General features: G+C 32.7%; 1 protein-coding gene across 1 annotated transcript in view; it reads left to right on the forward strand.

Annotated features, from left to right (window-relative positions):
* Positions 1-14,608, forward strand: part of LOC135931588 (neurofibromin-like) — a 45,323-nt gene extending 30,715 nt beyond the window's left edge. Inside the window, exons 22-28 of the mRNA XM_065468816.1 lie at positions 5,514-5,874; positions 6,359-6,671; positions 7,225-7,552; positions 7,844-11,003; positions 11,756-13,485; positions 13,889-13,935; positions 14,004-14,608. Coding sequence (XP_065324888.1) covers positions 5,514-5,874; positions 6,359-6,671; positions 7,225-7,552; positions 7,844-11,003; positions 11,756-13,485; positions 13,889-13,935; positions 14,004-14,315 — 6,251 coding nt within the window. The 3' untranslated portion in view covers positions 14,316-14,608. The remainder of the gene's footprint in view (positions 1-5,513; positions 5,875-6,358; positions 6,672-7,224; positions 7,553-7,843; positions 11,004-11,755; positions 13,486-13,888; positions 13,936-14,003) is intronic.
* Positions 14,609-15,286: the final 678 nt, after the last annotated feature.

The following is a 15,286-nucleotide window of genomic DNA, read 5'->3' on the forward strand; positions in this document are numbered from 1 at the left end:
TTTAAAGCTTTTATTATGCCTTTTAGAAAGGTCAAACTTTCAGCACCTTTGGATTTCCTTAATTCTCATATCGTAGTGCTCTTGATATAATGGCTAGTGATAAATAATCAGTATTGAACGCCTATTTCTTTTTGAACGATCCCTAATATTACTATTGGAGAACTGGACCAATTACTGTATTTAAGAGTCTCTTGTAATATTTATTTGACATAGCCTAGGTTAAAGAATAGGTTAAAGGTAATAATGAAAAATAAATAAAAAAACTGTATCCCATTTTATGAATTCCTCTTTGACATGTTGTTACAAACCTGTTTTCCCTCTAATAGAATTCCATTCTACATCTAATCCAGAGTGCTTGCATGACCGTTTAAGTATGATTTATTTAAAGATACAAGGATCATCTTTAGGCTATATTTTATATAACCTTACTTTAGAATTGCTAGTTAACAAGAATCTTGGCCTAGAAGACCTATTATTGATATCCTGAATAGTGACTCTGCTAAATTTATGCTCAGGAAGAAATTTTAATTGGGAATCTGCTTAGAAGATGCAATGATTAAATTACATATCTTTTATCTAATGATTTTCTACTCGTATTAAAAACAAAAAAAATAATAAATTAAAAATTTATTTAAGATTTTACCCTTTTATGATAGAATTAAGGATTATTTAGACGTTTGATGCGCTTCTATTTTTTAAATGTTTTTCATCATTATGTGTATAAATTGAATAAATTATATATATGGTGAATTCCATATCAAATCAACCAAGGTTTCAACCCGACCCCCTTCAATTTTTCTTAAAATTTGTATACTGGTAGTATATACTTAACTAAGAAAAAAATGAAATTTTACCTTCCAACACTGTTTACCCGCTAAGATATGGCCGTTTAAAGCACGGAAAAATGGTATATTTTTGATAAAATGCACCTCATTTATTTTCAAATATCTCGAGAAATAATTTTGTTAGAAAAATAATTTAAATTTTATTTTGTAGTTAATAAATGTTCTTTAAAATGACATAAAAATAAATATGATGGACATTTTATTAATATCGAAAACCGGATGTGTAAAACCGGAAATGGCCATAGAAAAAAAGGTATTTTTTCAAAATTTTTTTTCTGTAGATAGATATCACACTGCTTTATAGTGCGCACAAATTGAGCAGTAGCGTTTTGCCGTACTTTTTTAATAAAAAAAACATAACGCTTGCTGTGTTTAAATTGAAGCGGCGTTTTTAAATTATTTTTATTTTGTAAAAAAAATGGAGTTAATAACTTTGGATAATGAAAAGTTAATGGCGTTATATATATTATTACAACATAAAAATAAGAGGAAGTTCAGAGGAAAAACTTCAGAAATATTTATTAAAAGAAATTTATTCTCTGAGTATGTTACACTGAAAGGTGATTTAACAACATCTCAGTTCATTAATTATACGAGAATGAAAAGGTCTACCTTTTCAGTCATTCTAAATATGATTCATGATGATATCAATCCCAAATTTGCTAATTTCAATAAACAAGTGGATGCAGAGGACAGGCTATTTTTGACATTAAGGTAATGAAAATATTTTAATTATCCTATATTTATTCATAAAAGATATTTAATAACTGGGATGTCCTTCTCCCAATTATCTTATAGCTCAAGGATATCCAAATCCTGTGTTGCATACATTGTTAAATCAGTATGCAGGGCAATTTGGAATGCTGGCAAAGATATTTATATGCCAAAGCCTACAAGAAAAGATTGGGAAAGAGTACATTAAATTTATATATTCCAACAATTTAATATATAATTATTTAGATTTCCCAGGAGTTCTTACTTCATTCAGGGTTCCCCAATTGTTTTTAGCCTTGGATGGGAAACATATTTATATCAAATGTCCACCAAATAGTGGTTCTCAATTCTATTGTTATAAACACAGATTTACTGTAGTTTTGTTAGCCCTTACTGATATATATAGAAAATTTCTGTATATTGATGTAGGGGCTTATGGAAAGCAAAGTGATGGAGGAGTATTTAAAAATAGCTCCTTGTATAGAGGTTAGAATATAATAATTTTTAACTGATATTAAATCATACATATAATAATAATGTAGAAATTATAAACAATACTCTGGATCTCCCACCTGATAAAGCATTTCCAGGCCAAAATGAAAATATGCCATATGTAATGGTGGCTGATGATGCATTTCAACTGTCATCTTATTTGATGAAACCTTATCCAAAAAATGGTCTATCTCTAGAGGAAAGAGAATATAATATGAGACTCTCCCATGCACGTATCAGTGTGGAGAGGAGCTTTAGAGGGATTGTAAAGAAGTTCGAAATACTTAGTAGACCAATTGAAATTAGTGTCAATAGCATTGAAATTATTATCAAAACTATATGCTTGTTGCATAATATAATAATTAGTAATGAAGGAATAGCTGGAGATGTTGATGATACAAGTATATTAAATATTTTAGTAACTTATATTTTCTTGATATATAAAAGATACAATGCCCAACCTGACCACAAGACCATTCCCAATAGCTACATCAATATACAGAAATTTTCTATATATATATCAGTAAGGGCTAACAAAACTACAGTAAATCTGTGTTTATAACAATAGAATTGAGAACCACTATTTGGTGGACATTTGATATAAATATGTTTCCCATCCAAGGCTCCAAAACAATTGGGGAACCCTGAATGAAGTAAAAACTCCTGGGAAATCTAAATAATTATATATTAAATTGTTGGAATATATAAATTTAAAGTACTCTTTCCCAATCTTTTCTTGTAGGCTTTGGCATATAAATATCTTTGCTAGCATTCCAAATTGCCCTGCATACTGATTTAACAATGTATGCAACACAGGATTTGGATATCATTGAGCTATAAGACAATTGGGAGAAGGACATCCCAGTTATTAAATATCTTTTATGAATAAATATAGGATAATTAAAATATTTTCATTACCTTAATGTCAAAAATAGCCTGTCCTCTGCATCCACTTGTTTATTGAAATTAGTTAATTTGGGATTGATATCATCATGAATCATATTTAGAATGACTCAAAAGGTAGACCTTTTCATTCTCGTATAATTAAAGAACTGAGATGTTGTTAAATCACCTTTCAGTGTAACATACTCAGAGAATAAATTTCTTTTAATAAATATTTCTGAAGTTTTTCCTCTGAACTTCCTCTTATTTTTATGTTGTATAATATATATAACGCCATTAACTTTTCATTATCCAAAGTTATTAACTCCATTTTTTTTTTACAAAATAAAAATAATTTAAAAACGCCGCTTCAATTTAAACACAGCAAGCGTTATGTTTTTTTTATTAAAAAAGTACGGCAAAACGCTACTGCTTAATTTGTGCGCACTATTATATTTGTACAAAATCCTAGACTGGGATGAACATGGGTTTAGGAGTTATCACTCTTTATATGGCTAAGATTGAATAAATTTAACATTAATATCATATTTTAATTTAATGAATAGTTATGAAATAATGTTAATTTAAAAATTATGTATAAATGACAGGCCCTTACTTTTTTTTATCTTTATCAAAATTTTTGAGAAGTGGCTGGAATAATGTGCTTTGTTTAACCCTTTAGTTAAATTTTGTCTCGAAGTTACTTGACAAAATAATTCTAAATATATTTAAACTTTATTTGCCTCAAATTGCATTACATATAATACAATCAAAAATTTATAATTAAAATATATCATATATTATAATCATCCAAGGAATTTTAATAAATTATGACTTTTGTTTTTAGGAGAATAAAAGCTTGGAACTTTGTGTTCCAGAAATTCTCTTTGCTCTCAAAAATCTGCTTTCAAGATGACTTTCTATGTTCATATATTCATTATTGCTCACAAATATATAATTTATCCCATAGATATTATTCCTTGCATAGTTAAATAAATCTATTGTTGTCAATATGTGATGTTCATATGGACGTTGCAAGCTTGCTCGAGCTGCTAACCGTTTAGTAACGGCCCCCAAAATGTCGCATGGACTTTTACCTTATGCGGTTTCAAAAAATGTCACTCAGCCTTTATCCCAAAATCATTTTCATGATTGTAGAGATTAATGAAATCTTTTATTTTTATATTGGTTACTGCTCCATCAGAAAAATAATAAATTTTAGCCACTCTATTAAATCTTTCATTCAAGAATACTATCAATTTTTAAAATAAATAAAATGCACATGCGTTGTGCTTTAAACAATCTGATATAACCACTAATTTTCATGTTTTGTTATGTTGTTCTCACGGTAATAAATTATAAAAGAGTTGATAGTGGCTTGATTATTGGTCTGATTAAATCCTTGTGCATGGTTCTGCACTAAAAATGCATGTTTTCTGAAAAGTCTGCAATAATTAAGAATTTGCCAACATTTAAATTGAATTTTAAAAAGTTTCGAATTAATGATTATCGTGAAGCTATAAACAAATGAGGAATTAAATTGTTTAATTATTTAATTAAATAATCTACAAATTCGTCAGCGGATTTTATCAGTGTTTCGAGGGTAGTTTGATCAACTGCTATCCATTGTTTGAATGTTTTATAATCTATAGAATTCTCGTCAAATAATATATTAAGCCTTTCTTTTAATTTTGAATATATGGGGGAAAATTTTTTGTTGAATTTCAATTTTGGTAGATTATTTTATGCTAAATAAAATATTTAAAATTATTTTGTCAAGTAATTTTAATTTCGAGATAAAATTTAACTAAAGTTTTAAACAGCTCATTATCCCAGCAACCTCTCAAATTTTTTTTATAAAGATAAAAAAAAGTAAGGGCCTATCATTTAGACATAAATTTTAAAATAACATTATTTCATAACTATTCATTAAAATAAAATATGATGATATTAATGTTAAATTTGTTCAATTTTAGCCATATAAAGAGTGATAACTCCTAAACCCATGTTCATCACAATCTAGGATTTTGTACAAATATAAAGCAATGTGATATCTATCTACAGAAAAAAAATTTTGAAAAAAAATACCTTTTTTTTCTATGGCCATTTCCGGTTTTACACATCCGGTTTTCAATATTAATAAAATGTCCATCATATTTATTTTTATGTCATTTTAAAGAACTTTTATAAAGCTACAAAATAAAATTTAAATTATTTTTCTAACATAATTATTTCTCGAGATATTTGAAAATAAATGAGGTGCATTTTATCAAAAATGTACCATTTTTCCGCGCTTTAAACGGCCATATCTTAGCGGGTAAACAGTGTTGGAATTACATTTTTTTCTTAGTTATAGTATATACTACCAGTATACAAAATTTAAGAAAAATTGAAGGGGGTCGGGTTGAAAATCGACTTGTTTTTGTTGATTTGATATGGAATTCACCATATACTATATTAAAAAATAAAACATTGCGAATGGATGAATATATTGAAAGGTAGTATCGAATTCATTATTAAAACCTTAAGTTATTTCATTACAAAATTACAATCACGAACTACTCATTTTACCCTCTTTAGGCAACAAATATAACTGCTACAAGTGTTACCACGAAAATAGGCAATCTTCTGACTTAATGACAAATAATTGCAACGAATGTAATCTTTATTACAACTTCTCAGATGAAATGCCAACTTCTCATTCTAGCGAACGCAGATCTTCGTTAATTCCCGACAAATGTTATCACTGTTACCCATTCGGTATTGACGGTCGTAAATATAAAGGTGAAATCGGCGAGAATTATTTTAATTACGTAAAAAATAGAGAATTAGATTCGGCATGCTTGAACGCCTTGGCACTTTTGCTGGATGGCCTGCCCCTGCAGCCTCAAGAGATGGATCGAGGCAACGTGATGGAAGCTAAAAGCCTTTTATTTCAAAAGTAACTGTCAATAATTTTCTCTATTTTTGACTTATGTTTAGCACATTCTATACTTGATAGTTTTTTTGTAAAAAAAAGTACGTTAAAAGGGCTTCTGTCCCTTCAAATTTCATTTGCTATAACTGAATTTTGTTTTTGCTATATTTTCATAATGAGGGGGTAAGATGAGATTAAAATTATTCATGTTATTCAGTTTGTAATCTGTACTAAGAAAGATTCCGATTATGCATTTTTTAGAGAAAGTGGCTCGGGATCCTAAATTTTGAAAAGTAAAGCGAGTTCCATCCTAACTCTGTTAAAGCAATCAAAAAAAATTCTAAAATGAATCCACACACCATTTTAAGCAATATATATAAATTACCTCTACATATAGTAGACGGTTCTTAATGTTAAAATGACTTCCGGTTCCTAGATTTTTCTAGTTTCCAAATTTTGTTTTAATTTTTTCTGTATTTACAAATTTTATGTCTTTCTATATTTGCAGATATCTCACCGTTTTCCTGAATCTCGTAAATGGCCATTCAATATCTTCATCCTCTCTCGCATGCCCTGATCTGCTAAACTCATCAGAGCACCCTTCATCCTGTGTTCCCTTTATTCCTCTTTCTTCCACCTCGACCAAATCCTTTTCTCACTTTTACGATCTTACGATACTAACAGCTTCGCGTATGCTTAACGCCAATTTGGACATAGGCCTGACCCACTGTGTATCTCACGCTTACTTACCCATTAATCCTCCTTCTTCCCTTCCTATACTAAGCCTTCCTTCGGCCTTCCTATCAACTTCGCTTAACTCTGTTTCAATTTAATTTTTTATAATATTTTATTATTAAAATTTTTATAGGTTAAACCAAATCGTAACTAACTATATAAGATTTTTTTTAAATTAACCTATAGCCCAAATTCGGGTTCAGGCTGGATCGGGCCTAATATAAAAAAATCGGGCCAGGTCGGGCTTGAAAAATTAGACCCGATGCAGATAACTAATTTATGTCATTCTTTAATTTAATTAAGAACCCTAAAACCACGAGCTAAAGTTCAGATGATTTTTTAGACCCTAACTTAGTTTTAAACCCAATCTAGCCTAGTCTTCTTAACGTTATTTATTTTTACCGGACTTTTATAAAGTTAAGCTTTTTTATTCTTTTATATAAGATAACCTCATATTCATCGCCATTTTGTCTTTCAAAATGTCAATTTAGCAAACCAGGTTGGAGATAAAAAAAATTTAAGTTCATTTAAAATTGATGATAAAATAAAGATAACTACTTCGGTTTTAAATTAAAATATCATACTCCCATTTTTAGCAGCCATATATTTAATAATCTTCAAAATTAAAAATCCATTTAGACATTCATTTTGGAGATGTTAGCCAACATCCTTCGAGAGGGAGCCCAATTCGACTCTTTATCTGACTCAGCCCATGGCGACCGCTTTGGGCGTTTAACCGACCTGGTCACAATGATAACGGACTCGGGAGAGCTGCCAATCGCTTCAGCTCTGGCTTATGCTTGCTCCCAGCATCCGCTTCACGCTGACGCTCTTGCTCGCACTTTAGTACGCGTATTTGAGGAAAAGCACCTATCTTATCAACTGTACTGGAACGCCTTTTCTCGCCAGACTTCCAGCCCTTCTTATAAACGTAAAGGAGGTAGTCCAGGAGATATCAACATAAACGGTAACCCAGGACAAAATTTTTTGTGTCCTAATTTATAAAATAAAGCTTGTTTAATATTCAACATTTCTTTTTTACAAAAAATCACATATTATCTAAGTTTAATTAGAATGTGGGATAAGACTTTAAAAGAATAACGGCCTAGGTTCATATTAAATTAATTGTGTATCTTTTATTTTTTAAAAAAATTGCTTTTAGTTTGATACCTATAATTTTAGCAAAAAATAACATGAAGACACTATTTATATGCTAATATTTTTTTTTCCCTACTAAATATTAAAAATATACAACAAGCAACTATAAGCAGTGTGAGAGGATTAGGCAATAATGATCCCTGCTTTTGGCGTGGGAACGACTTCGTCAACAAACTAATGAGCGCTTGTTTTAGGACGTTTGGGGCCACCTATCTGAAATTAGTTCTCAGTGCCCCTTTGCGCCAACTCTATGACACTTTTTCCTCCGACCCAACCTATTCTCTTGAGGTGGATCCTGAAAGGTTGATTTCCAAAACTCCCTTTCACGCATCTGGCATTCGAGAAGACATAAAAGCGACTGTTGCCGTTAATGCATCTCGCCTACAAAATCATTGTGACCTTGTACTTTCAGCAGTGACTAACTCGGGCTCACTCTTTCCTCCCCAACTGCGCACTATGTGCCATTGCCTTCAACTGGCTGTCAGGCACGACCATTATGATGACGATGATAATAGTGCTAACACTACTCTACCATCACGGGGTTTGGCCGGAAGTCTGGTAATTTTGCGTTTCATAAATCCTGCTATATTAGTGCCCCAGGAATACGATTTATTAGAAAACGGCAATCAATCACTTGATCCCCGCTTTAAAAGAGGACTCACCCTGATCGGCAAAGTGCTGCAGAAGATCACAAACGGTACCCTATTTAAAGAATCCTACATGAAACCCTTCAACCCTTATCTGCGGACCAATATTAACTGTTGCGATAGTTTTTTTAATGACATTTCCAGTGAACTCTCTTCTTCTACCAATAATAATAATAATTGTCACGAGATGTTTAATAATAAACCTACAGAGCAACTTGAAGATTACGATCGATGCCAGTCTTATATCGACGATAACACCTTAAGCACCTTGCACAAACTATTATGGACCTACCAAGAAAAAATTGGCGAGTACCTAATGACGAGTTATGATCATAAAACTACGGGTCGTCGTCCTTTTGATAAACTCACTACCCTGCTGGGATACCTCGGTCCTCCTAACCAAGGCCCTGCTACTACAAATTGGGTAGCCTCTGAAATGAACACCACAAGGTTTGAGGAAATGATGACGAAACATAACGTGCAGGATAAGGATGATTTTAAAAACATTAAATCTCTCAATATATTTTATCAATCAGGTGTATCCAAGGAGGACCACCCTGTTTTTTATTATATCGCAAGAAGGTATCAAGTTACAGAGATGAATGGAGATCTTCTATTGTATCACATAATACTAACTCTTAAACCATACTCCAATAAACCATTCGATATCGTACTTGATTTGACAAACGTCAAAAACGAAAATCGTTTCAAAACAGATTTCCTACCAAAATGGTTTCTTCTCCTTCCTGATCAAATATTTGCCAGCTTATCCCATTGTTATGTTTACAATTGTAACTCGTGGGTTCGGGAGTTCACAAAATTTCACGATAGAATACTATCACCACTTAAGAACAATCAAAAGCTTTTGTTCATCGAATCTCTTTCGAGGCTGGGCCATTACATTGATCCGTGCCAGCAAAAACTTCCTAGCACTACATTGTCCTTGGATGATGATCTAAAGATATATGGAAACGCCCTTAAACTCGCTCACAAAGGGACACGTGTTACTATAAAGATAGGTCCCGAGGCTATTCAAGTGAATTCACTGGACCGAACCAAAATTTTGGGATATGTCACCCATCTTAACGACGTGTATTACGCATCGGAGATCGAGGAAGTTGGCTTACTCGATGATGACACCTTCACATTTACGGTCGCCAACCAAGATGGACGCCCACTTTCTTTCATTCACCCTGAGTGTGAGGCCATAGCAGCCTTACTTGTGCACATGCGTGCAAATTGGGAAGTTCAACAGCAACACCACCCAGTCGATTCTCATTTGTTTCTCTCGGAGCCCCATTCCCGTTTTCGGATGAGGGCCAAAGACGTCCCCGGAACTCTCCTCAATATGGCCTTGTCCCATTTAAGCACGCCATCACTCCCCATGCTTCGCAGTGCTGCATATAATCTTCTTTGTGCACTATCTTCCGCATTCAATCTGGGTCTTGAAGACGAACTTCTTTGGGCTGATGGCCTTTCCATTCCACCATCCAACTGTGAAGATTTACCTTTTGTTCAAAGAATAAGCTCTCGCTTGGCTCGCGCTCATCCCCACTTAACGCTCGACTTCATGGAAGAAAGCGTATCACGATGCACGTCATCATCTCATGTGAAAGCTCGTTTGCAATATACCATTCCTTGGATAGATAACTTACCCAGGTTTATTAAAAACGGGGGGAGCTCTTGCAACGACACCAAACGGAAACGTTTAGTCAGTATCATTAACAAACTATTGGCACTGTCAGTGCAAGAGGGAAATCTAACTGCAACATGCTGGGCTAGAATCGGGCAGATGAACGGCGACATTCTTGATCTCACCCTGGACTGTTTCATTGAATCGAGTTTGTCTGTAGGACTTGGGAGTCGTCATGGAGAGATTTTGTTGGATACGATCGTTTCCCTAGCGTCCCTAAATGGGCGTGCTGTTTCCCGCAAAATAATTTTCAGGCTGTTTAGAATTCTAGACGCTACCGCTTCTAATTCCACTCCTTCATTGGCTCATCACAAATCCTGGACCGAAATTACAATTCTAACTCGCTATTTGCTAGCGCTCTCCTTTGACGACCTAGTAGATGTTAGTTCTCATTTACCCTATCTGTGCTACATAGTCGTTATGTTAGCTGGAATCGGCTGCCAATCCTTTAGAGCCTGCTTACACGGGCTCACTATAAACGTGATGCATTCCTTATGTACTAGTAGCAAAGTGGTTTTGAACGAAGATAGCAAAAAACTTTTGAGGTTAAGTTTGACTGAGTTGTTTACTTTGACAAAATTTCGTTCTATTTTCGGTGTAGAGGATTGTAAATCGATTCCACTTATGGCCTTTACCCCTATACCATTTCCATGTAATTATCTAAAGCATACGAATGATAAAGGAGAATTGCCGTTACTCTTTGTCTCCCCTAATGACAACCGACACGAAACCAATACTCAGCAAAGAGACATGTACGATAATCTTTTTACTTCGAATGATATCACGCCCGGACCATCATTATACTATTTGGAATTTTTGATTGACGCGTTCCTTGAAATCATCGAAACTTGCTACAAAACTATTCCGGATTGCGATTGGCTGCAAATTTGGACGGATTTAAATAAAACGTTTACTTTTAGGTATAATTCATTAGGGCTTCAAAAAAAATAATTTAATATTCGTATGAAAAATAGTAATTCTCCAATAACCTTTTTGAAAAAAAATAAATTGATATTATTTATACATTAAAGTGATTGCAGGATATTTATTAATATTTATAATTTGGAGGATAGTAATAAACATTAATGTACAGAATAAATAATATTATTATTAAGGGATACATTTTTTAGGCATATCGTTTTTATGATTATCCGAGAAATAAATTTAAAATAAATAATTCCTATCACTTCCTATTCTTTTTATAACGGTGGGTCAGCTGTCCATATGATCCCCTTTCCGTGGTTGGCATAACAATTTGTAATACTATGGTAGAGTATGCTCTACCATTTTTATGTTGTTTTAGATTTTCCTCGTTCTCATCATATCGCTCTTCACCTAATCGTCGTTTTCTTTCGCTTAACATATTCTAACCACAGTATTTCTTCTCATTCGCTTCTATCCCAATCTTTTTTCATAATTTTTTTTAGTTTCTGTCTCCAATATATATAGATCTAACCATTTTCGTCTCTATTCTTTTCATATTTTGCCATTATTATGGATTTTTTATTTATTGTATTTAACCTTATTTGATTTATATTAGTGAATTAAAAATTTCGGGCCTGGCTCTGGCTGGAAAAAGAATTTGCAGGGCACTTAATTATTAAAAATTTACAGGCGTTTCGAATTGGTTATTTATTAATATTCGTACATTTCTTTAATAATTTTTAAATAGATCTAATCCATCGCTTCAACCTCGCGCTATGATCGTTTACGGGTGCAGTAATAAATCCTTAAACGAACAAGACATTAAACACTTATTGTGCATCCTCTCTAAAGCGTTAGAGTCCTTCGATAAAAATCAAATTTTGATTGAAAGTATTATTTTAAGTTTGACCAGACTCGAACCAATAGTTCCGAAGAACTCTCTTATACACCCGTCTCTATTTTGGGTGGCAATCGCTGTTCTGCAATTTGAAGATATTAAATTTTACGAGTGCGCTTTGGCTTTATTAGAGCAAGTTCTTCATTCTTTGCACGGCTACGGAATTTTTTACGAAAACTCCCTAGAACATGTCATGATGTCCTTTCGAAAACCTTTAGATTGGCATTTCAAACAAATTGATCATTGCGTCGGCCTTAGTTTTAAGCACAATTTTAATTTTGCATTAGTTGGGCATCTAATAAAAGGCTACCGCCATCCTAATACGAGCGTCGTTTCTAGAACTATTCGCATTTTTAATCATCTTTTGATGATAACATCGCTCGATAATTCTAATGATCAACCAAAAATTTCTCTTCATAACTTGCCTTACATCACTGCGCTGCTTCCTGTGACCGAAGAGATCAAACTTAGATATCCTATAAAAAAATGTAAGAGTCCTTCTCATAAGTCCGATTCTTGCGCTTGCCCAATTTCGAAGAAAAACATTTTCAACTCCCAGATCGAGATTTGTGCTCTAAATCATTCCTCGTTGCTTGACGATGAAAAGAACAGATCCGATCCTTTCAACCATCTCAGCTTAACCAAGACGAATCGTAATAGCGATCCTACTATTTCCAAGAAAAATGTCACGTTTGAGGACAATCTTGGCATAGAAAATCAGTTGACGCCTAGGTGTTTCGTAAACAAGGACGAGTCGATGTTCTTTGCTTCCAAGACTAGGAGATCTAGCTCAATGCCAACCCCAACCTGTCAATCTCCTGACCTCCAGTCAGATTTTTCGAACTTAGTATTACAAAGCCGTTTCGATAATTCTCTCAACTCTGTTTCCTTGGGATCATTGAATACCATACATAAAGTTGAACCATCGACCGATGATTACTCGCTACTAACATCCGCCTCTTCGTCACCCTACTTACGCGAAACGGGTCTCTCTTTTAGGGACTTCTTCTTTTCTACCGTCCTTACCCCTAAATCTCACCACACTTCTCTATGTTCACACGAAAACATTTTTCAATTGCTGAGGAATAATCCCGATGTTCAAGCCTTATTGATGGTTCTTCTAGCCACACTCTTAAGACTGGACGAATATTACAATTTACCTCTCGCCTCGCATAACGCAGTCAACGGTTCCTCGAAAAAACTAGTGATATACCAGTATCTCGCCAAGGCGTCCGAGATTTTTCCTTTAGTATTTCCCGTGGTATATAACCTGATAGACGGGCGTCAGCTAATGAACAGCTTGCTACAAGTTTCCAATTTTAACTCATCCACTTTGGCCCATCCCTTGAAATCTTTTGAAACAATAATAAATAACTCGATTACATTTGCTCACCGCTCATCGCTAACAACGAATGCACTAAAGTTCAAAGGCTCGAATATCTATTTACCCGACATAACCCCTGTATTCCCAACTCCTTCCCCTGAAGTTAATGATGCTGTTCAGGAACCTCCTAGTTTGAACGCTGGTCCTTATGAAGAATCTCATCAGCATCAAGTTTATCAGCTATCCTATTTGCAAAGTATTAGAATATATACTTTTTTAAAAATAAATACATTTTTATTATTGTCTCTGAAAGAATTAAGAAGAACAATGAAAAAAAAAGATACGAAATTATCATTTTAACCGCAGTTTAAGATTTGTTCAAATTAAAAGTCTTCTTCAGCCCATGATATTTTTGTGCCTTATTTCTGTTCCAGACTAAAAAGGATTTGAACTAGCACCGCATTTTGGTTTGTTTAGGTGTATATATTAAATTAAATATTTTATATAAATTCTAACACAGGAGACTGCCTCAAATATTTTTTTTATTACATAGAAATTTAATTTCAACATTTTATGAATAAGAAAGAAGAAAAGGAAGAAAGAATTCTAAATATCTTAAATTAAAAGATTCAACTGATTATTTTTTAAATATTTTTTAGCGATTGGATTTGGAGGATTTTGGACTTTTGCGGGATCGTTTAATCAAGTAATAATAATGTCTATCCTCCTTTATTTATATATATATATACCTTTCAATGATTATTTTTTATCTAGAATATTGTAAGCTCAAACAATTTGGAATTGTTTATAAGTTGCCTCGAAGCTATGATGACGTGCTTACCTCCATCAGACGATGATAGCAATTTCAAATGTCAAGCTTCAGAAAATGACTTCGAGAATTTGCCAAATGCTTTTCAATTGAAGGACGGTTATTTTCAAGCAGGCCGAAGGGTTAGAAGTTTAACGAATCCCGATAGCACTTCCATTGATATGTGTCTGAGTTTACAGGAAGGCTCTTTATCCGAATTAAATCTGCAAAACGTGAACAAAATATCTTTTGAATTAAAACTAAAAGAAAACGCGTAGGATCAGCTACGTTTTTATACAAACTTATTCGTTTTTTTAAAGATATCATCAAACAATTATTTTAATAGTTTATAATTAATATTATATAAATATTACACTCATAATATCGCTGCAGTACTAGTATGCCTAAATAATTAATGTCCCAAACCTTAAATATTTATTCCTTTATATTTATTTATTTTATCTGATTTTTTTTAAAAATATATTTAATAAAATTTATTATAGAAAAGTTAAAAGTTATTATTATATAAAAGCATAAAAATATAATATATGGGATCTCACATTTATAAACAATTTGATATGATATTATTTTTTTTATTATACACATACTATTTTTTTATTATATTTATTTTTAAAAAAAAATATGTTGTAATAGTGCTTTAATGAATTAAATACTGATTAAAATGTCAAATAATAATAGAACTACTTTTTTAAATTGGTGGGGCGCTGCGCTTATCAATATTTAACACAGTCCCTAAGTAAATCTCAAGACCCTTTAAAAAACAGTCATTAGGAAAAAATGTAAAAAATCAGAAGAGGTATACTTATCTTGGGGTGGGACGCTGTCTCCACTCTTAGACTAAAGGGTGCGGGATATATCCTAATATTAGTGTATGGGTAGGGGTACAATACAATTACTTCATTGAAATTTCTAAGGATATTCTCAGATTTTATAGTTTTGCCATCGGGGAAAGGTGTGACTACCTGTGTATGGGGGAGGGGATAGATTTAGAATAAGTGTAATTTCTTCACACTTGATTTAAAATTTCCCACTTCAAGTCAAATTAAGTTTATGAGAATGAATGACCAATCGAAAAAATTCCTTGAGACTTATATGCCAATATTCTTAACTCAAATATAAAATTCCATATATAAATTTTTAAATAGATGTCATTTTATAAAAAAAGGAAATCTTAAACTTAAATCAAACATTATTTTGGGGGAGAATAAAATAGCACCCCTTTGCTCTT

Source organism: Gordionus sp. m RMFG-2023, chromosome 1 (assembly GCF_954871325.1).
Source record: "Gordionus sp. m RMFG-2023 chromosome 1, tfGorSpeb1-WG-v2, whole genome shotgun sequence".
NCBI lineage: Eukaryota > Metazoa > Nematomorpha > Gordioida > Chordodea > Parachordodidae > Gordionus > Gordionus sp. m RMFG-2023.